The 22,665-nt window shown below is 43.3% G+C and overlaps 1 protein-coding gene across 1 annotated transcript in view; it reads left to right on the forward strand.

The window, feature by feature from the left end:
* Positions 1-13,602, forward strand: part of MTPN (myotrophin) — a 59,500-nt gene extending 45,898 nt beyond the window's left edge. Inside the window, exon 4 of the mRNA XM_058724177.1 lies at positions 10,352-13,602. Within this exon, the coding sequence (XP_058580160.1) occupies positions 10,352-10,438 (87 nt within the window). The 3' untranslated portion in view covers positions 10,439-13,602. The remainder of the gene's footprint in view (positions 1-10,351) is intronic.
* Positions 13,603-22,665: the final 9,063 nt, after the last annotated feature.

Genomic DNA, 22,665 nt, shown 5'->3' on the forward strand with positions numbered 1-22,665 from the left:
AAGCATTTCAGGACCAGTGACCCTCACTGAACTCAGCGATGCCTTTCTGAATTACTTTAAAAAGAAACTGCATTGTCAGAATTGATCCAGCTCTGAATTTCACCACTTAAATAACGGAGAGACCAGTTGTTACACTGTTGCCCAAATCTCCTACACAAATGTACCCGTTGTAAGCTTGTTGTTTTAAACCATTTAGATCTTTCAGCCTGGCGTCCTTATGAAGTACTTCTGGTCAGTGACCTACTTACCCGGTGCCGTGGTGCCACACACACCACCCCCAAGTTGAGTTCTCAGTTCTGCCTCATAATCACTTTGTGGTTTTGAGCAAGTTCCTTCACATGTAATCCTAAGCTTGCTCTTCTGCAGCACAGAGCCAGTAGAGTAGTCCCCCGCCCGCCTCATCCAGAGTTTTGCTTTTCATGGTTCTAGTCACCCGCATCCAGCCACAGTCCGGATTCAGGTGATCCTCCTTCTGACTGTCCTCAGAAGGTCGTTCGTAGCCGAACGCCGTGCGACCGTGCCCGCGTCGTTCACCCCGTTCATTACATCTCCCGAGGCATCTGATCATCTCCCGTCACCACACTTATAGGGACCACCTGCACCTCTTCCTTTCCCTTGAACACTTAGAGGCCAGTATAGGCTGACTGATTGGCCCACTTCAATACTGTTGTGTTTCAGGGGCCAGGGAGGCCGGAGGATCGGGAGAGAGGGTAACAGCCAGTCGGTGAACAGTTAGAATACACGTAAGGTCATCTGTCGATAAGTTTGCCATCTCACAGGGTCACAGTGCATGGTGTGCCAAAACAGTTACAGTGGGAACGAAGATCACTGATGCCAGATCCCCAAAACAGAAGAAATGAAAAAGTTTCACATACTGTAAGAATTACCAAAATGTGACACAGAGACAGGAAATGAGCAAACGCTGTTAGAAGAGTGGCACTCATAGACTTGCTTGACCCACGGTTCCCACAAGCCTTTACTTTGTTAAAAAACAACACTGTATCTGCAAAGCACACTGAAGCAGAACACATTAAATCGAGGTGTGCCTGTATTTACCATGCTGACTTATGTTTGCATACGCGATCCTTTCCATTGTCCTCTCCAGATTATGAACATATGCAGAGAACCAGCCTCTTGTTCTCTTTAACACCCCAGGATAGGAGTTGACAAACAGTTTCTGCAAAGGACCAAAAATAAATACTTGAGGCTTTGCAGACCATAAGGTGTCTGTTACAGCTACCCAGCTCTGCGGTTGTAGCACAAAAGCAGCCATAAGCAACATGTTAAAAATAATAATAATAATAATAAGCATGACTGTGTTCTAGTAAAACTGTATCAAAACGATGTCCGGTAATTCACAGAAACTTTATAAATGTTTGTTGAATAGACTTAGGAATTGGTTATCTCTGCAAATGTTCTTTAGCTGGAAAGGGTTCAACAGATGACACACTATATAGTTGTACAGGGTTCTTCATTTCCCTGTAGCAGGAGCCACAGAAATGTTGAGAATACCTAAAGTTAATAAATTGTAGAATCTGGGTCTCATCCTAACCTTTTTAGGAGAAAAGCCATAGGTCATTTTTTTTTTTTTTTAGTTTATTTATTTTGAGAGAGAGAGTGAGGGAATGGCAGAGAGGGAGAGAGAGTCCCAAACAGGGCTCAAACCCACAAACCGTGAGATCATGACCTGAGCCCAAATCAAGACCCAAACACTCAACCAGGTGAGCCACGCAGGCACCCCAGCCCTCGGTCATTTTTAACTAAAGCTGGCATGGAACACGAGATGTGGAGTCAGAAAGCTCTAGTTACCATAACTTGCTGACTGACTTTGGGCAAGTTTCTTAACCTCTCTGAGCTTAAATTAAATTTCTATTAAAAAGATAACAGTGCCTACTTTACAGGGCTGCTGTGAGGATAAAATGAGATGATATATATGTAGTATTAGGTTAAAAACTCAAAACTGCTACAAAATTTAAGAAACCTAACATTCACTGTGTTGAGTATTGTATTAGGTTTTTGGGGTGCCCAGAAATATTCTTTACTGTGATACCTGTATCAATATGTAAATTAAATGCACGGTTAAATCCCGTACCAGTAAATAACATTATACGACATGTGTAAATGTAGGTATTTGAATAATTTTTTAAATGTTACTGTTTTAGTACATTCCAGAATTGAATTGTGTAAGTTCTACAGTAATGGTAATGTTTAAATGTGTTTTCAAACAGTTGAAAGTTCCCAGGTTCTGAGCATCTTCTCATACTACAGTGTAACTATGAACAGGTGCCCCAAATCATGAGATAATTCTTGAGAAGCAGTATCTCAAGACAGTTCTAAAATGTGTATGAATTGACTGATTCGAAATAAGGAATTCACAGTATTCTAACACAGTGACTAGCTTTGGTGCATATATACACAAGATGGTAGAAAAGGTAGTTTTTCCTTTTAATGTGGTGAATATATGTGATCGCTGAGGGCGATTGATGTTACTGATACTCGTTTGCACTGTGACCCACATGTAAATTTTTGTTGAGCATCTGCTGTATCCCAGGCGTCGTCCTACGTGGTGAGGGTACAGAGATGAATATGACAAGACCCCTGCCCTCATGGAGCCCCACCTAATTTGGGGGGGGACAGGTCTGTTAACCTAATTAACAGACTGTGGTAAGAGCCTTAAAAGAAATGGAGTCCAGCTATAACCAAAACTACCACGGTGATTTCAACAGGAAAATGACTCATAACAAGATGTCTGAAGGGATGCAGTCCGAGGCTGGGCATCAACGTCCCACACTCCCTTCTCCTCCATCTTCCCTGTCTTAGGGTCACAAGAGGACTGCTGAACCTCTAGGCATTGCGTCTGTGTTTTGGATGGGAGCAGGAGAAGAGAGCTAAGGACTCTTTGCTTTTCAGGAAAGCCCTCCATAGGGGAGACCGAATTGGTGTCAGATGGCCCTGTGTAGCTCTGAGGGAGTCTGGGGATTCAGTTTCTCTTCCACCTCTGTAGCAGAGGAAAGCCAGGAAGAAGGGGGTGCACTGGACACCAGCTGAGCCCAGCCCCAGTATCTACTTTGAAGTAGAATCAGCAAGTGCCAGAGACATACAGGGGAAGGGAGAGCCAACTGCCTGGGAAATTCGGGTCTTCACAGAGAATGGACCAGTTGAGTAAGTTCAACTCGGGTGGTGAAAGGGGGAGGACAAAGCACTTTTTTGTTCCTTTTTGAATTTTGAGAGTCCTTATGAGACCTGTAATATCAGATAAAAGGAAATATGCCATATTCATTCAGGCATTCATTTTGTGTTTGATTCTAATGAACTTTCTGTCCAGAAGTGAGTTGACTGTCCAAACCACGGTTGCTGAATTTTTATGTTTTTAGCTAGCTACCTTGTAGACTATTCTATTCAAGGACAGAGATAGCAGGACTTAACTTTTTTTTTTTTTTTTTTTTTACAATCCCTGTATTCTACAATTTACTATCAAGTAATACTTGATTATCTAAGCCTGTGACTTTTCAAGATCAAGAAGTTACTTGTAATGTCTTAAAGCTTTTACTTCCTAGAATGGTAAACGGCCTGCCTGTGTACTTGGGCCACTTGGCCATAATGACCATTTCCTTCTTCAGGAAACGTTAGTCACCTGAATCCTGCTCTAAATATAGGCAGATGAGCCTAGTCCTGATTCTCTAATCAGATGTCAGAACTGAAGGGCCTCCAGTGTTGAAATTACCTGAAGATAATTAAACATTTTATATATTATGCCTAATGAGCAGCCTGTTCACAGTGGCAGTACTTTGTTGATCTGCTTATAGTAATTTGTAACGAATAATTTTGTTTCTTCCAGTCCCTTAGTGTGTATGTATATTCCCTATCTTTATCAATTAATTTAATAAACGTTTATTGACCGCCTGTTACTGATCCTCTGTAAGGCCTTGGGAATCCCAAGACTTACCAGCTTGGTTCCTGCTTCAACGTATTTAGTCTAGTAGGGGGAGAGAAAGACCTAAAACAAGCGCATTAAAGGGTTGTGATTGCTGTGGCAGGAATTTATATGTGACATAGTAGGGATCTGAAGGCAGAAGAGGTCAAGTGTGGTCCTAGGGGTCAAGGGGATAGTGTGTTTTGAGTAAGAATGCCATTACAACTTCAGGCACCATGATTCATAAAGCACCTGTCATGTAATTTATAAAAAGCATTTGACACTTGAGCTGAATCTTAGACACTTTTGTCCGGGAATCTAATAGAGAAGTGGGGTACCATTCTAAAGAGAAGCAACAATGTGAGAAAAGTCACAGGGACACAGAGAGACCCTGCGACGTTAGGGTAAGATTTAAAAAAAAAAAAAAAAAAAAAAAAGCAAGCTCACAGCTACAGCATTCACTATAAAGGATTTAACAAGAAATAGGACTAGAGAGGTCAGTAGTGAGCAGATTATGCCTTGTGTCATACTATTTATTTTCATTCTCTTCTTTGAGGATGCCATTAAGACTTTTTTGGTAGGTGAGTGAGTAGTCATGTGATCAGACTTGGATTTTAACGAACATCACCCAAACAGATGTATGGTGTCTGAATTAAAATGGTGTAAGAAGTGAAAAAAGATAGGAAATTATTGAATGTCGTGGCTGCAAGGACGTATGAGAAATGTTAAGAATAGTCTCCTCTAAAGACTTGGTCAATTTATGGAAAGAGCCTAAATGTCCATCAACTGATGAATGGATAAAGAAATTGTGGTTTATATACACAATGGAGTACTACGTGGCAATGAGAAAGAATGAAATATGGCCCTTTGTAGCAACGTGGATGGAACTGGAGAGTGTGATGCTAAGTGAAATAAGCCATACAGAGCAAGACAGATACCATATGGTTTCACTCTTATGTGGATCCTGAGAAACTTAACAGAAACCCATGGGGGAGGGGAAGGAAAAAAAAAAGAGGTTAGAGAGGGAGAGAGCCAAAGCATAAGAGACTGTTAAAAACTGAGAACAAACTGAGGGTTGATGGGGGGGTGGGAGGGAGGGGAGGGTGGGTGATGGGTATTGAGGAGGGCACCTTTTGGGATGAGCACTGGGTGTGGTATGGAAACCAATTTGACGATAAATTTCATATATTGAAGAAAAAAAAAAAAAAGACTTGGTGATTGATAACATGCGAAGTAGCAAGAACTACATGGAGTGCGCACATTTTCCAGAAGATGATGGTGGTCTTTATCATCATAAAAAATACTGAAAAAGGGACAAGTCTGTAGGAAAAGATTAATTATGGTGGAGACAAATGTAGAGGTGAGCTTCAACCAGATGGTGAGGACAATAACATGGGAAAAGGGACCTACATCCTTAAATGATCTTACAGGATAGAATGATCCTACCAACTTTGATACTCTTTGCACTAGACTGTCTGAGAGAATAAAATTACATTGTTAAAACTGACATAATACCCAAAGTGATCTACTCAGCGCAACCCCAAAATCCAGTGGTACTTTCACAGATACAGAACAAACAATCCCAGACTTTATATGTGGAACGACAAAAGACTCCCAATAGCCAAAGCACTCTTGAGAAAGAAGAATAAAGCTGGAGGCCTCACACTTCGTGATCAAAACATTATAAAGCTTATAGAATTTAAAACAGTAATGTGTTAGCATAAAAATAGATTCACAGATCAGTGCAACAGAATAGAGCGCCCAGAAATAAACCCATACCTATATGGTCAATAATTTACAACACAGGAGCCGAGAATATACAGTGTGGAAATGGCAGTCTCTTCAATAAATGGTGCTGGGAAAACCAAACAGCCACATGAAGAAGAATGAAACTGGACAACCATCTTACACCTTGCACAAAAACCAACTAAAAATGGATTGAGACCTGAAATCATAAAACATCTGGAAGAGAACACAGGGGTTAATAATCTCCTTGACACTTGCGTTGGCAGTGATTTTTTGGATTTGACACCAAAAGCAGAGACGACAAAGCAAAAATAAATGCATGGGACTGCAGCAAACAAAAAGGCATGCATACAGCAAAGGAAATTAAGAAAATGAAAAGGCAGCCTATGGAAAGAGAAAATATTTGCTGATCATATATATAAGGGGTTAATATCCAAAACATTATACAGAATTGCCATAACTCAATAGAAGAAAAAAAAATCTGAATAAAATACAGATAGAGGACCTGAACATTTTTCCAAAGATGCCTACACATGCCAGCAGGTACATGTAAAGTTGCTTCACTAGTCATCAGGGAAATGCAAATCAAAGCCGCAATGAGCTACCACCTCTCACCTGTTAGAATGGCTGTCCTCAAAAAGATAAGACAGCAGGCGTTAGCAAGGATATGAAGAAAAGGGAGCCCTTGCATACTGTTTGTAAGAATGTAAATCGGTGTCACCACTATGGAAAAGAGTATGGGAGTTCCTCAAAAAATTAAAAATAGAACTACCGCATGATCCAGCAATTCTGCTGCTGGGTATGTATCTGAAGGCAGTGAAATCACCATCTTGAAAAGATACCCACAACCCCTGTGTTCAGTGCAGCATTGTTGACAGTAGCCAAGACATGGAAACAACCTGAGTGTCCATCGAGAAATAAATGGATAAAGAAAATGTGATCTGTCATGCACGCACACAGGAATATTATTATTCAGCCATTAAAGGAAATTCTGCCATTTGCAGCAACATAAATGGACCTTCAGGGCATTATGCTAAGTGAAATAAGTCAGACCATAGTATAGAGAGAGAACCAATACTATATAATGTCACGTGTATGTGGAATCTTTAAAGAAACAAAATACTGTGCTCATAGGTGCATTAAACAGACCGGTGGTTGCCAGAAGTGGGAGGTTTGGGGCAGTGGGCGAAATGGGTGAAGGTCGTCATAAGATACAAACTTAACGGTTGAAAGATAAAGAAGTCCTGGGAATGTAATATACATCACGGTGACTATAAAGGATAAAAAAGAAACTTTTTACAGAACAGAATATAAAAGCTCGTCTTGACAAAATAAAAAAGCTGGCAAGTTAAGAGATAGAAGGAGTGATGGGAAGGCAGAGAATCTTACAGAGGGATGAGATACTGTCAGAACTGATGGAACAAGAAATAAAGGCTTAAATAAGTGTCATTGGTGACACCTGGGTGACTCAACTAGTTAGTCAGACTCTTGACTTTGGCTCAGGTCATGATCTCATAGTTTTGAGATCAAGCCCCGTGTGGGGCTCCATGCTGAGCGTTGGAGCCTGCTTGAAAGTCTGTCCCTCTGCCCCTCCTCCCCCAACCCCCACGCACACACATGTGCACACTCTCAAAAAAATAAGAGTTATAAAAAGTTAAAAATGTCATTTAAATTTATGAAGAAAGAGAAATTGATGTTTTAAATACAGGAAATTGGGAGGGTCTGGAGAAGAAGGTGGTGGTGAGCTAAAGCCTCACCCATGTAGCAGGAAGTAAGAAGGTAGTATCTAAAGTTAATAATGCAAATAGTACCCTGAGTATATTATTGAGAGCTACGAAAATCATCACTAGAATTAAAACCAAATGATTAAAAACAGTTTCTTCAAATACACCAATTTATGTAAGTTTTTTAGTAACTGCATTAAGTACTAAAAAAATTTTTTAATTTTCGTATCCACATTGACAAAACTGGTTCGTCTTTTTCAGAACTGGTTTGACTTCGTTAAATTTATTCCTAAGTATTTTTTTTTCTTTTTGATGCTATTGTAAATGGAACTGTTTTCTCAATTTCATTTTTGAAATTTGAATAGTCAACCTTTTATCTTATGAAATGCCCATCTTTGTAATAATACTGGTTAATTTTAAAGTTTCTGTTGTCTGATATGTAGTCATTCTAGTTCTTCTAGGGTTCCTCATTTATGTTTAAAAGACATACGTTTTCAGCAGATGCTTATTTTTAGAACAAAAGTGTAGACAAACAGTAAAATGTTAACAAAAGTGTCTTACAGACTTATGAGTTTTTTGGGTTTTTGTATATTGTGAGTTCTGTGATGAGTCTATTAAAATTAGGGGGGAAAGTGACTTCGGTGAATCAGCTAGATTTGTTTTGTTGTTGCAAATGGCAGAAATTAACAGATAGATATCAGGCATTTTTTAAGACTAGTCCAGAACCAACAGGAAGCTGGAGGACCAGGCTCACCGGGGCGGGAAGATGGCAGCTGCAGGACTCCAGATGGCAGGAAGTCCTCAGTGGTCTCTTTCGGGTTATGCCACCCAAGAAGTGAGCTCTTTTTATTCTCTCTTTTGATCTCCAGTCGAGATTCAGAATTCAGAAGTGAGAGTCCTGCGTGTGTCAGGTAAACCTTTGACACTCCACGGTGAGGAAAGTCCATGGCACCTTGAGTTACATAGTCCCAGGACTCCACACAGTGGGGACAAAGGATTCCCCAAAATGAAATCCGGATGCTGTTTTCAGAAGAAGGGAAATGAACTCTGGCCGCTAAAACGCAACAGATGTTCGCTATAATATTTAACTTTTTGTTAGTGCCCGATTATAATGCTAATCGTGAAAGCAGCTGGGAAAGGAGACGGTTTGAACAGAGCGGTCCCAATTACTGCCGCACAACCTGTGGAGGACTTACCCCATCGAAGTTCTCACTCACACATTTCTCTCCCAGTTGACTAGGAGTTCGGCTGTGTTCCACCAAGCAGTTAAGTTCAATTACAAAATGAGGAAACGGAAACTGTTACAATCATATTGGGGAGGACTTTACAACAATTTAACTAACACTTCCTAGAATGCCATCTCCTTCTTGGCTTACCTAATCAACTTGTGCTTATTCATTGAGACTCAGCTCAAGCATTACCTCCTCCAGGAAACCTTTTTCCCTTACATCCTCCTAGCACATCCCATTGTGGTTAACAGATCACTCTTATTCTTGTCCCCTCTGTCACAGTGGTTCGTGTGTCTGTCTCCCACTAGTCAGACTGCCAGACTATCTTGGTTTTCTTTGATTCTCCTGCTCCTTACAAAGTGTCTACACATTCCCTAAATATTTGTTGAATGAGTGAGTGGCTGTCCGAGCAAAGGGGGAAGGCATCTTGTATAGAACCCAAGATGTATAACGACATGATGAGGGGGCCCTACGACTAGAGCAGCGAGACATAAATGGGAGAAGAGACCCCTGGGCTTGACTCGAGTTGGTCCCTAAGTGACCATTTCTACCAAGTTTAGAGAATTCTGTAGGTCTTACAGAGGAACAGTGGAGATTTGGCAGGAGGAGAAAGGTGAGACGCTAGAGGCTGGTTGATGACTAAACACTGGTTGGGGCTGTAACTAGCGAGGAGAACCCCTGGATGGTGGAATATTGGGGTCTCTGGGAGTTTAAAAAGTTCCGACCTGGCTTGGGAGCAAATTCACCCCCCAGGTGATTGGCACTTTTGTAGGTATTGGGAACCCAGCGGTAATTAATACAGATGGATTCACCCTCCCACGGAGCTTCATTCTAGTAAAGCAGCTAAAACAACAGACACAAAGGTGTGTGTGTGTATGCAGTCTCAAAACTGAAATGCCGTGTTGCAAGTGAAATATTCCAGAGCCACACTCTCCAGGTAAAGCTTTGGAGCAGGCTGGAGAGGATTTCCCTAGGGTACAGAAGGGACCTCCTTCCATAGCCCACATAGCAGTCATTTACTGCTCAGTTTTTGTAAACATAATGACCAATATTACACAGTGTTCTTTAGGATTGTGTCTAAAATAAATGGTTTGTAAGCTCTGAATTTTAGAAATGTGCCATATTCATGCACTCTCCACAAAGTGTTAAAAAAGAAAAACAATTTTGTCACAGTAATACTTTCTTCTTCAGCGAAAGTGATTCCCCCATTTTTGTTTTTGTTAGAGAGAGAGAGAATAAGCAAGGGGGGACGGGGAGGGGGCAGGGCAGAGGATCCAAAGCAAGGTCTGCACTGCCTTCAGAGAGCCCAACTTGGGGCTCGAACTCAGAAACCATGAGATCATGACTTAAGCCGAAGTCAGCTGCTTCACCGACTGGGCCACCCAGCTCCCCTCCCCACTGTTGTATATTATAGACAGAGGTGATCTTTTAAAGCTTAACGGGTGCATGGTAGTATAAAATGAAAGGCAGTCATTGCCTGTTCTTGGCAAGTTGTGTTTGTAACTTACAGTTCGTAGTGCCCAAAAAATAATTTGGTATTTTTACCACTTAATCTTACAACCTAGCCAAGTACTTCGGGGGGCCGGGGGGGGGGGGGGGGGGGGGTTCTTCAGTAGAAGGCACTCCATTAGTTTGGGGATTATTAATTCTGGACATAAACATTAGCCTGTGCAGGTAATGGAGTTCTCTTCTGTCACGGTGGACTCATTTAGTATTAACGCTCTTCCCTCTCTTTTCAGGGTGCTGATAAGTCTGTGAAAGGTCCAGATGGACTAACTGCCTTTGAAGCCACTGACAACCAGGCAATCAAAGCTCTTCTTCAGTGATGGACGGATGGGCTGACAGCTCTGGAAGAAGGGCTCTCCTGTGGCCTCACACTGCTGCCTGTCTGTCTGTCACTCTCTATCTGCCAGCTTCTTCAGCTAAATACTTTACGAGGGGTGAGGGGAGAGAGAAATTCATAACAAATCAGACTACCAGAAAAAAACATGTTTTGGAAGAGAGGAGAAAACCGTGATCAGGCTTTTACTCGGATTCCTGATCAAGTCCGTCTCTTTTCCATTTCCAACAAAATATACCGCTCATTCCCAAGGGAGAACCAAGACAAAATACGCCAGTAACATTTGACCTTTTCAGCTCCCTAGCTAGTTTATTCATTAGGTTGTGTCGAGGGTCTGACTATCCCAAGGCCAGCTCTCCGTGTGTGCAGCCCTAACTGTGCGAGCAGCGGCGGCTGCTGTGACGTAACTCTGGGTGCTGAGATCAGCAATCGGCTCTAGCCTTCTGCCTTAAGACGCACTCTCCTGGGGGCCTCCTGGCGGAGTTCAGAGCGCTGCCCGTGGTCGGCGACCAAATCTTCCCTCGGCGACTTTCAGCTTTACGTGGGAGCTCAGTTAAGGTGAGGGGGCACACTCCTAAATTGCTGGATGACTCAACTTTGGATTTCCTCTCCCCTTTCACATGGGTGTCATGTGTCTTTAGATAAAACTGACTAGTTTTATTTATAAAATCTTAAATTTTGGAAGCCTAAAGGAGAAATCATTCCAGTGTGCATATTTTTTTTTTCTCCTCTAGATTCAGACGTTTTTAGAGCATTCAAACACTTTCAAACTCCTGCTGGTAGTAAAAGGGGATTTAAACATAGAGTCATAGCCATAGCCTGTGAGTGTCATACAGAGAACAGTTGTCTTAGTACCTACGGATTTTCTTCATTTGCTCTTTGAATGGATTGGCCTCGATTATGTTTGGAGAATCAAGGAACATTCTTTGGAAATCCTCTGTCAGACCCACCTTGGATGCTGATTGCTCACTGCACCAAAGCTGTCACTGGGGTGAGATTTACAATCTGGACAAGTTGAGCCCCGTCCCTTCAAAAATACGCTTGTTACCAGGTTTCCCCAAGTTGTCGATAGGCTTCTGCTGAACATCTGCCAACCCAGCTACATGATCTATTTTTGTTTTCTAAACCATTCATCACATTAAGTGTGACATCTGCAAAATGTATTCCATGTTCTTAAAATGCAGTGCCCTAAAATGGGCGTTAAGACCTGCAGGAAGTATTCAGACACATGTTCCAAAGTTTATTCCATGAGCAGTGCAAGTAATTAAAACATATACCCTTAAATTTGCTATCCTGCATTTAAAGTATTGATTCCTTTGACTTGCCATCCATAAAAGCTTGCTAAAAATGTTAGGGTTTTTTCCTTAGCCAAATCATGCAATAATTGAATGTACCTCAAATTTTTAAAGGGGGGGTTGGGTTAGGGACTTCTATTCAGATTGTGGATAACAAAGAATTCATGATGATTTTTTAAGGTAATGTAGCATTCTAAAACAGGGTTAAACTACTATCAAGAATAGCCAGCTAATAACAAATCTTACTGATCGATTGCTGATTGGTTTGTTAGGGTGTGGATTTATGGGTGTGTGTGTTGGGGGGGGGGGGGTGTGGGTGTGTGTGCGTGCGCTCTCGTGCATGCACGTGCATGCGTGCGTGTGTATTTTTCCCCCGTGGACTTTTTTTTTTTTAATCCTGTGGCTTTTACGCTTACAACTAACCTAACCCTGTAATTCTCCTGCATCCGAGAAAACAATCACAAATAAAATGGTGGTTTAAATACTTTGATAATTTGGCTAATTCTCCAGTCTTAACGCAGCCTATTCACGTTGGAGTCAAAGTCAGTAAACAGTACTTTATAACATCACTGAGCGGAAACAGACCTATCCTCATTGAAGATGGAGGGCACTTTATCAGTTGGTAGCAACAAGGTGTTTTGGTATCTTTGTTTTCACCTCTTGGCAGAATGCTATGGAAAGGCTTGGATTTTACCCTCTAGAATTTTCACCTTTCCTTTCAAACCTGTGGTAGTTGGCTGTTGCAGAGAGTGCACTGTCCTATCATTCCTAAACCTGGCCTGCTCTCTCCCGTCATCAGGTGTGGAGACCATGTGCTTCTTTGTACAGTTGAGCCTGCGTTTCTTGTAGTGCAGTAGAGGCTACCCCGCCTTCCCTCTTCTTAGCCATTTCAGAAGCCCCATGGTTTTGGAGCAATTGCTTGAGAAATAACACAAACATAGAATAGACTGGCCAAGATGGTTGACCATTTTTTTTAACTAGTTTATTTATAATGTATTTCTGAACCACTTGGCAGAGAAATTCACAACACTTAATGTTCATTTTTGAGTAAAGGAAGCTAAAATCATGTCTGCTTTTTGGTACTACATGCATTAGTAGAAGGTTAAGTAAGTTTTGTTCTCCACTGAATATTTAACATCTCAAGAAAAATCTTGCATGTTCTGTAGTTTTGTATGGAGTCATTTTGTATGCACTAGATCAAGTAAAAACAGGTGGTGTGCCTGTTCACGGTAGTGTACTAACAAATTCGCCCTCGCAGCTTCGGACCTGCATCCGCAGACCCAGAGTTGGTGCACAGCACCCGAGAATCCCCAAGTAGCTCTTCTATGCGTCGCTCACCTTCCACAGCCAGTGGGGCACAGAGGAGAGGTAGTTGGGTACAGTGGGTGCGAGCTGCAGGCAAGTAAGGCCCTTTCCTCGTTGATTTCTTTCCCCTCAATAATGGATCCTCAAATCTCTATGTACTGACTTTTTTTTTTTTCCTAAAACTTCAACTGAGCTGCTCTTTACTTCATGCAATATTGTGTACTCGATTGTGTATAGAAGAAGCTGGGGAGAGTGCCCTCCTACGTAAGCAATTGCAGTGTTTTGCATGCAAAATTTTAAGAATTTAAATCGTCCTGATTCTATTTTGTAAATGGAGAAACAATCATATCTTTCTAAGCAGTAATGGAGGAAGACTAGTGCTTTGTGCATTTTGATATATTTGAGTTCGTTTTTTCCCCACAATGTAATACTTTTGACACAGTTGGGTTTCTCATATTATCCTAGTCCATGTACATCCGAATGCTAAATAATACTGTGTTTAAGTTTTGTGTTGCAAGAACAAATGGAATAAACTTGAATTGTGCTACAAGGAACACGTCAGCAGCATTTTTACCTCCCCCCCCCGCCCCCCGCCACCCGCCTCGGTTACCAGGGCCTTTCTTTGCCAGGCTCCTGTACCACTGTACAGGTCCTGTGACTGACTCTGACTCTTGAGTCATCTCAATTTCCCCCTGCCTCCCACCTCTAGAAAAAACTAAGTGGAAAGAAACTAAGACATAGGAAAGATTTAATTGAAGTAGAGTTACTACTCATGTGGAAGTTTTGTTTTTCTGTCTCCTGATACAGACCGTCTCACTTACAAATGTTCGGTAATCCTCCCGGCTTTCTAAAAACAAGGTACAGCCAGTATCCTCTAGAGCACCAGGATCTGACCAGGTGCGAAGGAAAACCGGGTCATGGGAAATCACGCCCATCTTTCGTATGCTCCTTAAGTCACTGCATATCCCGGTGGTTCACATTTGCCAAACTTCCTTGACCGTGAGCACTTCCTTAGAGTACTTCTCAGAACAATGTTCTGATTTAGCGTTAAATCACTTTGAACCTCAAAAAACCCATCAAGATTATCTCTGGGTTCTGTAGTAATCTTGTCAACAACCTAAGACTACTGCGTATTTTACTTTTGAAATGGTCTGAGTAGTAATACACGAGGTTGCTAAGTGAAGCAAAAGCTATCTTTCAGAAGCTTTAGGTTGCTGACTGAGGTTTCAGTGGGGGGTAGCAGGTGGCTGTAGGTGGGAGTGTTCACAGATATTTTTAATCCATGAAACTTCCGTTTTAAGAATTGGGGTTCATCTAAGTGTTTGAATCTAGTATAGATTTTTAGTCAATGGGAGAGTTACTATGAAAATCTTTTGTGATTAGAGATGAGCTATCACAGGACTCCAGCAGGGAGTCAGATGGGTTACAAGGGTTTTTGTTGTTGTCGTTTTTACTTCTACAAGACCAGTGACTCTCAAAATGTCCCTGGCCTGGCGACATCACCTCAACCTGATTCAAATGCCCAGCCCAGGCCTACCAAATGCCAGTCTGGGCCAAGCCCATCCGTCCATGTTGTAACAAATCCTCCAGGTGGTTCTGATGCACACTGGAGTGTGAGGACCACGGTGAAAGACCACAGACCAACTGTCTAAAAGCCTATAAATGGGAGGTCATCAGAGTGGCTTCCTAGGGACAAAGCAAATGGAAACCCTCAACACGTGAGACATAGGAAATTCGTGGGTGGCCACAGTTCTGCTAAGATGAGCTTCAAAGCTACACTCTGGGCAGAAGTAGTGGGGGTAGGAATGTAACAAGGGCTGCTACAATGACAACACTGAGGACAATGACCATTATCAGGGATTTTTTTTCCCCACCGGATGTCCTGTCAGTTGCTGTGGATAGGATTTCCCCAGGGTCGGAGTCCCCATGACGGACTTGCTTGAATTCTGCCCACGTTCCTCCCTCAACTCCACAGAGGGTTGAGGAGGCATGCAAGGCATTTGGGAACATGGGTCTGGAGTCTCCATATCTTGGGCTCGCCACACTGCCGATCACTGGGGATGCCCCACTTAGGGGTGTCCCTGCTGGTTTCCGTCCGTCAGCCCTACAGCAGGAGAGCGCCACACCGGGAGGCCAAGTCCCGCTTTCTCAACCCCTGTGCCCTGTGCCGGCATCAGCGCTGTGAACACGGACGCTCCTCTGCCGTGGGTGCTCACTGGCTCCGGAACAGCCCCCCCTGACCATCGTCTGTTCACCGTTAACAATCTTTCCCAGATGCTAGCCAGATCATCACGCATCGGCCAGAGGGTATTTTCCTTCAAGGCTCTTATTTCATTGAAACAGAATTACCGATTGAGAATAAAAGTGATCAGCAGCTTTCACAGCACCTGCCACCTGGTAGACATTGAGTGTTATTTGTTCTGGAACTACTAACGTCAAGCCATTACACAAATATGAAATAAGCTCTGTTTCAGTCACTCCTGACTGAAGGGTGGCTGTTAGGACCCTGGGGCTACACTTAAGCGTCCTTGTACCTAACTACTGGCCAAGTAGCCTTATAAGTGCTACTGGTAACCTCAAACCCAAATCAATGAAATTAAGACAAATCTTACAGTGACCATGATTCATCGAGGAAATGCTGACCGTGGGATCAAATGCAGGTCACTGAGCCATTGTGGCCTATACTAAAGCACAGCTATAAATAGAGTAGCGAAACAAAGGATGGTCTGGCCACCCTAGCAACTTCTGTGCTTTCAGTAGCTGCAGCAGAAGATAGTCTTATCTACACGGTTTGGATAGAATGATGGGTCACACGTCTGGCAACATTCACGGCCACAGCATCTTATTACACAAAGGAAAATCATGCATAGACAACTCCTGATCGCTGGGTGGTTTTGACGATACTACTAGATAAACATCAAAACAACAACAACAACAACAAGATTTTAGTTATTTTTGAGAGAGAGCGAGCACGCAAGCAGGAGCAGGCAGAGAGAGCGAGGGAGACAATCCGAAGCAGGTTCCAGGCTCAGCTGTCAGCACAGAGCCCGATGTGGGACTCGAACCCACCAACCATGAGATCATGCCCTGAGCCGAAGTCAGATGCTCCACTAAAGGAGCCACCCAGGGGCCCCGAAAACCTTTGTAAGAACCATCACTTTGCTGAGGTTTTACTACTAAGTCGGAAAATGTATTAGGATCTGTGTGTCGCTGCCTGAACTCTAACTTGTTCCAAGTGTTCACGCACATCTGCAGCTGCCCCGTCTGGCCATGTTGCCAATGCTTAGGATTTACTCGTCTGGTCTGCTTTTCAATAGGCTGGAATGGGGTGGGGGGGGGGGGGGGCCTGGGTGGCCGACTTGGGCTCAGATCATGACCTCACGGTTCGTGGGTACAAGATCAGCATTGGGCTCTGTGCTAAAAACTCAGAGCCTGGAGCCTGTTTTGGATTCTAGGCCTCCCTCTCTCTTTGTCCCTCCACTGTTCTCTCTCTCTCTCTCCGAGTAAATAAACATGAAAAAAAAAATTTTAATATAACATTCCAAATAAATAGGCTTGAAAGTACTCAGATCTATGCTGATTTCACAACTAAATTCTTTAACATTTATTGTATGCAAGTTAGGAGCTAGGCATTGTGCCAAGGACTTTTTTTTTTTTCTTTTACACCCCATTACCTTACTCAGTACTCACAGTAATTTTAAAATGGAAGACTAAGAAACCAACACTCCATTGTCCCTTACCCCAGCCACTGGCAACTGCCATTCTGGTCTCTGCTTTTTTTTTTTTTTTTTTTTTTTTTTAATTTGTTTATTGGAGAGAGAGAGACAGAACTGGAGAGGGAGGGGCGATGGGGAGGGACAGAGAATGAGGGAGGGTGGAAGAGACAGAGAGAGAGAGAGAGAGAGAGAGAGAGAGAATCCCTAGTAAGCTCCATGCTGTCAGCGTAGAGTCTCATGAGGGGCTCAAACTCAAACCACGAGATCATGACACAACAAAGAAGATACGGTGAGGCATAAGAAGTTAACAAAGCAAACTCAAGGTCAGTCTATGAGTGTTCCCTGAGGTAAGGACCCTGTCTGCTTCCCGGTCAGCTCTCAGCACTCACTGCTTATTCTGTTCAAGCAGTGGAGAATCTTTACTATGTTCACAGACCAGTTGGGCAGAGCCTTAAGCAGCGGCTGCCTCTTTAGGGCCATCAGATGTGGAAGAGTACACATCAAGAGTCTAACAGTCCGACAATAGGTGATGCATGCTGCTGAAACCATCCCTTCTGAAAGGGGTTTAATCAGCCTTGGGCCTTTGCAAACTTAGTCTGGTTCTCATGATTACCAGCCCTCAGTTCTTCCAGGCTCTCCTGGCTTTGATGGTTACCAGTTCTGGGTGCCGTCAGCCTGTGCAGGTTTTGGTGATAACAGGTCTTAGCTACTATGCCCTTGGCTGCTTAGGTCCCTGCTTGACATGAGTGACTCCATCTTGCTCTCCACAGCTGAATTAAATGTTAATTCTAGTTTTAGTATTTTGAGAAACCTCCACATTGTTTTCCATAGTGGCTGTACTAATTTACTTTCCCACCACTAAGAGCATCCTTTTTCCCCACTTTCCCCAAGACTTGTCCATTGTTATTTTTTTTCTATAGATATAATAACCAACCATAAAGGAGGCAATAACTTACTGTTGTTCTGATTTGCCTTCTCCTGAGGATTAGTGACATGAAGCACCTTTTCACATACCTGTTGGCCATTTGTAGGTCTTCTTTAGAAGGAATTGTCTTTTGGCCAGAAAAGGTCTTATTTTTTAAATTCAATTGCTTGGTTTTATTGCTGTTGAGATATAGGAGTTCTTTATATACATTGGCTACTAACTCCTTATCAGACAAATGGTCTGCAAATATTTTCACCCACTCCATAGGTTGCCTTTTTGCTTTGACGACGACTCCCTTTGCTGTGCAGCAGCTTTTTAGTTTGATGTAATCCCATTTTATTTTTGCTTTATGTTGCCTGTGCTTTTGGTGCCAAAAGAAATAATTGTCTGGCCTAGTGTCAGAACCTTTATCCTGCTTCCTTCTAAGAGTCTTTTGTTTCAGGCTTTACATTTAAGTCTTCAATCCACTGTGAGCTGGTTTTTGTTCACAAGGGTCCAATTTCATTATCTTTTGTGTGGATATCCAATTTTCCCCAGCATCCTTTAACAAAGAGACTTTTCCCCCATTGACTGTTTTTGGCTCCCCTGGTCAAGTATTAGTTGACTCTATACGCGAGGGTTTATTGCTCGCTCTGTATTCTGTTCCATTGATCTCTATGTTGTTATGCCAATACCACATTGCTGATTGCTATAGCTTTGCAATATTTCTTAAAATCAGGGAGTGGAATAGCGCTTGTTCTTCTTACTCAAAATTGTTTTGGCTGTCCAGGGTCTTTGGCAGCTCCAAATCAATTTTAGGAGTCTTTTTACATTTCTGTAAAAAGATCATTGGGATTTTGTTAAGGATTGCTTTGAATCCATCTGTTGCTTTGGGAAAATTGGTCCCCGTTTTAACACTATTAATTCCTCCAGTCAATCAACAGGAGGTGTCCTGCTTTTGTTATTTCTTCTACCAATTTTTTATAGTTTTTAGCACACAAGTCTGTCACCTCCATGGTTAAGTATTTTATCCCCTTTGATACTATCGTAAATGGATTTAATTTTCTTTTTGGATAGTTGTTCTATACAGAAATAGAACTGATTTTTATATCCAGGGACTTACTGAGTTTTGGTTCTGACAGCTTAAAGGTAAAATTACAAGTCCTTGTTATACCACAACACTATGAGCCTGGAAACTTTCATATACCCATGCTTATCAAAAAACTACCACTTAAAGGAGTTAGTTTCAGGATATTTCATTGTTTGTTTCACCATTTTAACTGAAAATTTACTATGATCTGAGCACCATTCTAAGTATTTATGTGAACAGACATGTTTAATATTCATAATAACCCTATGAAGTAGGACTATCATCATCCGTATTTTCAGAGGAAAAAACCAAAGCTCAGAGAAGTTAAGTAACTTGCCTGTGGTCACACAGCCAGTGAATGGTAGAGCCCAGGCTTGAACTCAGGCAGTCTGCCTAAACTTTGTACTCCCTATACCTTATTATTTTGCCTCTCCAACTTTCATGGAACCAACTCATGACATTTAAATTCTGTGCACAGTTTTTACCAAGTTCTCAAAAAGATAGTTAAAAAACACAACGGCTTTTGGATTTTAAACAGTCATGTGGGAAATACTAGGTAACATGCATTGATCAATCATTTCTCATGATGAAATCAAGTTCTATAAGGATGACAATTTTCAAGTTTGAGAGGCAGCAATACTTGAGTGTAATGTACATTTTCTTGGCAATCTACAAGATTAGGATACAAGTAATCAGCAATCTACAGTCCACAGGCCAAACCTGGCACACCTCCTGTTTTTATAAATAAAGTTTTATTGGAACACAGCCGTACCCTATTCAAGTACACATATATACAGCTGCTTCCACACTTCAACAGCAGAGGGACTAGTTGCACAGAGCCTATGGCTTACAAAGCCTCAAGTATTTTCTGTCAGGTCCTGCGCTGAAAAGGTTTGCCAACTCCAGATGATAGCAGTTTAGGTGAAATAGGTTGAGAAATACCCTCCGGGTTTGAACAGGACCTAGTTATAGAGTGATTAGCAGAGTCATGAGAGAATGTCATAGGTCAGTAGGAGCCACTGAAAAGTCAAGCCCATGAAGAACGCATCTCTTTATAGCTGTGATAGATGGTTCCAGTAACCATCCCCAGTGAGTCATGCCTCCCAGGACGTATGCCCTCTTGTAACCCCTCACGCTGATGCTTGAGCTTGGCCATGCTACTTGCTCGGGCCAAATGGGGCGAATGTGAAACTTGAAGATGCTTCAACAGGTACTTCCTAGTTGGGGTTTGCCCCCTTGGATCTCAGCATGAGGAAGAAGTCCAGAGTTACCCTTTAGGAGAGGCCACACAGAGAACTGAGCTGTCCCAGCCTACAGCCCCGGCTAATCACCATTCATGTGACTGAGGCCATCTTGGGCCGTTCACTTCCAGGCATGTGAGTGACCTCAGGTGAGACCAGCCCAAAGACCTCCAGCTAAACGCAGTCCGAGCTGCACAAGTGCCAACAAATTGTGGTGGTTTTAAGCCACCAGGTTCCGGGGTGTTTTGTTTATGCAGAATAGATACCCGACGCAACACCCTAGCTGAAGGGCGTAGGGTCTGTGGCATCACCTAGGGACGAGACAAGATGTCTGAATAGCAAGTGGAAAATTATGCACATGCGCGCACACACAGCAAACACTAAATACCATGAGGGACCCAGGATCTCCTTTTCTTTCCAACTCTTGAAAGGAAGAACAGATTAAGAGAAAAAAATCTTTGCCTGTTTAGCAAAGTTGAGGCGCTCTTAATAATAAACTCCTGCGCCTACAGAATCCTTATCCTTCTCTTCCCAGACAGAACAGGGGTCTCTGACGTCCATGCTGGTTTTTCTTTTCGCCTCCTGGACAAAGAGGCTAGTGGGGATGAGTCAGATACCTGTGCCAAGTTAGTAGCTTTAAGGTAAAAAAAGAAAGCAGCGGTTTAAGTAGTGTGGGCGGGAGGGCACGGGGTGGGGAGGTTGGAAAGGCGGGGGACAGCAGAGAAAAAAGGGGAGCCACCAGGGCTCAGCGCCTTCCCCCGAGATTCCCACCCAAGCTGCAGGGTGAGCTAGTGCTGGCTTCCCTCACAAGGAAGGCAAGGATGCCTCCGTGCTGGCCAGCAGGGGTGGGCGTCCTGACAGCTGGAGAGCAGGATCCTTCACTGTATCAAAGCATACTGGCTCAACCCAGACCTGGGAAATCATTTTGTTTCTTTTCTAGTTTATTTATTTCAAGAGAAAGAGAGAGAGTGAGCATGAGCAGGGGAGGGGCAGAGAGAGAAGGGGACAGAGGATCTGAAGCAGGCTCTGCACAGACAGCATAGAGCCTGATGTGGGGCTCGAACTCACACACCCTGAGATCATGACCTGAGCTGCAGTCCACGCTTCACCAACTGAGCCACCCAGGCGTCCCTGTGGCATCATTTCAAAGCAGCCTTCTTGGGACCCATGCCAACCACAAGCCAAAATAGATATAGATATAGATAGATATAGATATAGGTATAGGTATAGGTATAGATATAGATATAGATATAGATATAGATATAGATATAGATATATGCCTCTGATAGCTCTAAATGCCTCTGGTGCAGAGGCAAGAAGAGAGCAAACAGCCACTGGTCAGAAGGAGGAGAGACGTCATCATGGGGGATGTAACCAACAAAGAGACCAAACTTCCAACTATGCAACAAACTGGGCCCATTTCAGCTCAGCATGAATTTTATCAAGGGAGGCAGAGAGGATCATCCGTTCTCTAAATTGCGAGCTCATTCAGCCGGTCAACACACATGCATAGCCTAAAGGTGTGTGGCACCACTGTGGGCACCGCAGATAGGGCATCAATACTCCAGACAGGACTCCTGCCCGGGCAGGGCTTACCTCCTACGAGGAGAGGAAAACACAACAACCATAACCAAACCACGGAATCTACTCATGAAATCACTACACATCCTGAGAGGTGCTGGAAGGAAATAAGCTCCTGGGGGGGGGGGGGGGGGTGCGGCGCCTGGGGCTTGCTCAGGTCCACGCCTCTCATGGTGTTCATGCCCCGAATGAAGCATTTTGGCCTCAGGTGAGCCAAGCTCCAGGGGTCAGACTCTCCACATTTCCGTTTGTGGTCTCGTGGAACACTGATGCAGGCCTAGACACAGGGGATGGAGGCGGATCACAGCAGCACTGGGAACCAGAGTAGATGCCGAGCCGGCTCTCCAGGGACACTGCCTGGCACCCCTCTAAGGGTCCCACCCGCAGGACGGGGTGGGGAGCCGTGCTTGATGCTGGAAGAAGGCCGTCTCTGCACAAGGAGCATTCAAGGACCAAGAGCCAGCAGCAGCCCCCTGGGCTGCTGCTCCAGAGCTCTCTAGATCGTCCTCGTGGGACCACACAGGAGACTCAAGCCCAACCTCCACCAGAGGGAACTAATAACACTCCCACTCCAGGGGAGGACAAGGAGGAAGGTGGTCCTTGATCGTCCTGTGGAGGATGGGTTTCTAGCATCTACTCCTCACGCTAAGCAGAGAAGCACTCAAGACTCATTTTTCATCTTCTCCTTGGCCCCCACCCCCCATAACCAATTTTTTTTTCCACATGCCATGAGCTAATCCTGTATTTCAGCTCATTCCCAGAGGTAGGAGTTTACATCTTGTTTTGTGTCATTATAGTAGCAACTCAAATGAAACCTGGACTTCAGGTGCCCAGTTGCTACACGAAACACAACTGTTCACTCAGAAGATATCACTGTGTTTCGATGGTGCAGAGGAAGGGGGGTGGGGAACAATTCATCTCTGAGGACAATCAGACCAACCGCCTCTGTTTTGGTTGTGTGACCCAGCGGATTATCTTTTAAAAGGGTTCAACACACTCATTTCAGAATATGCAGGAAGCAGGACTTCGAAGGAGATCTTCTAGAGTCAACTTAATACCTCTGGCCCAGGAACTTTCATTT

Source organism: Neofelis nebulosa, chromosome 4 (assembly GCF_028018385.1).
Source record: "Neofelis nebulosa isolate mNeoNeb1 chromosome 4, mNeoNeb1.pri, whole genome shotgun sequence".
Classification (NCBI taxonomy): domain Eukaryota; kingdom Metazoa; phylum Chordata; class Mammalia; order Carnivora; family Felidae; genus Neofelis; species Neofelis nebulosa.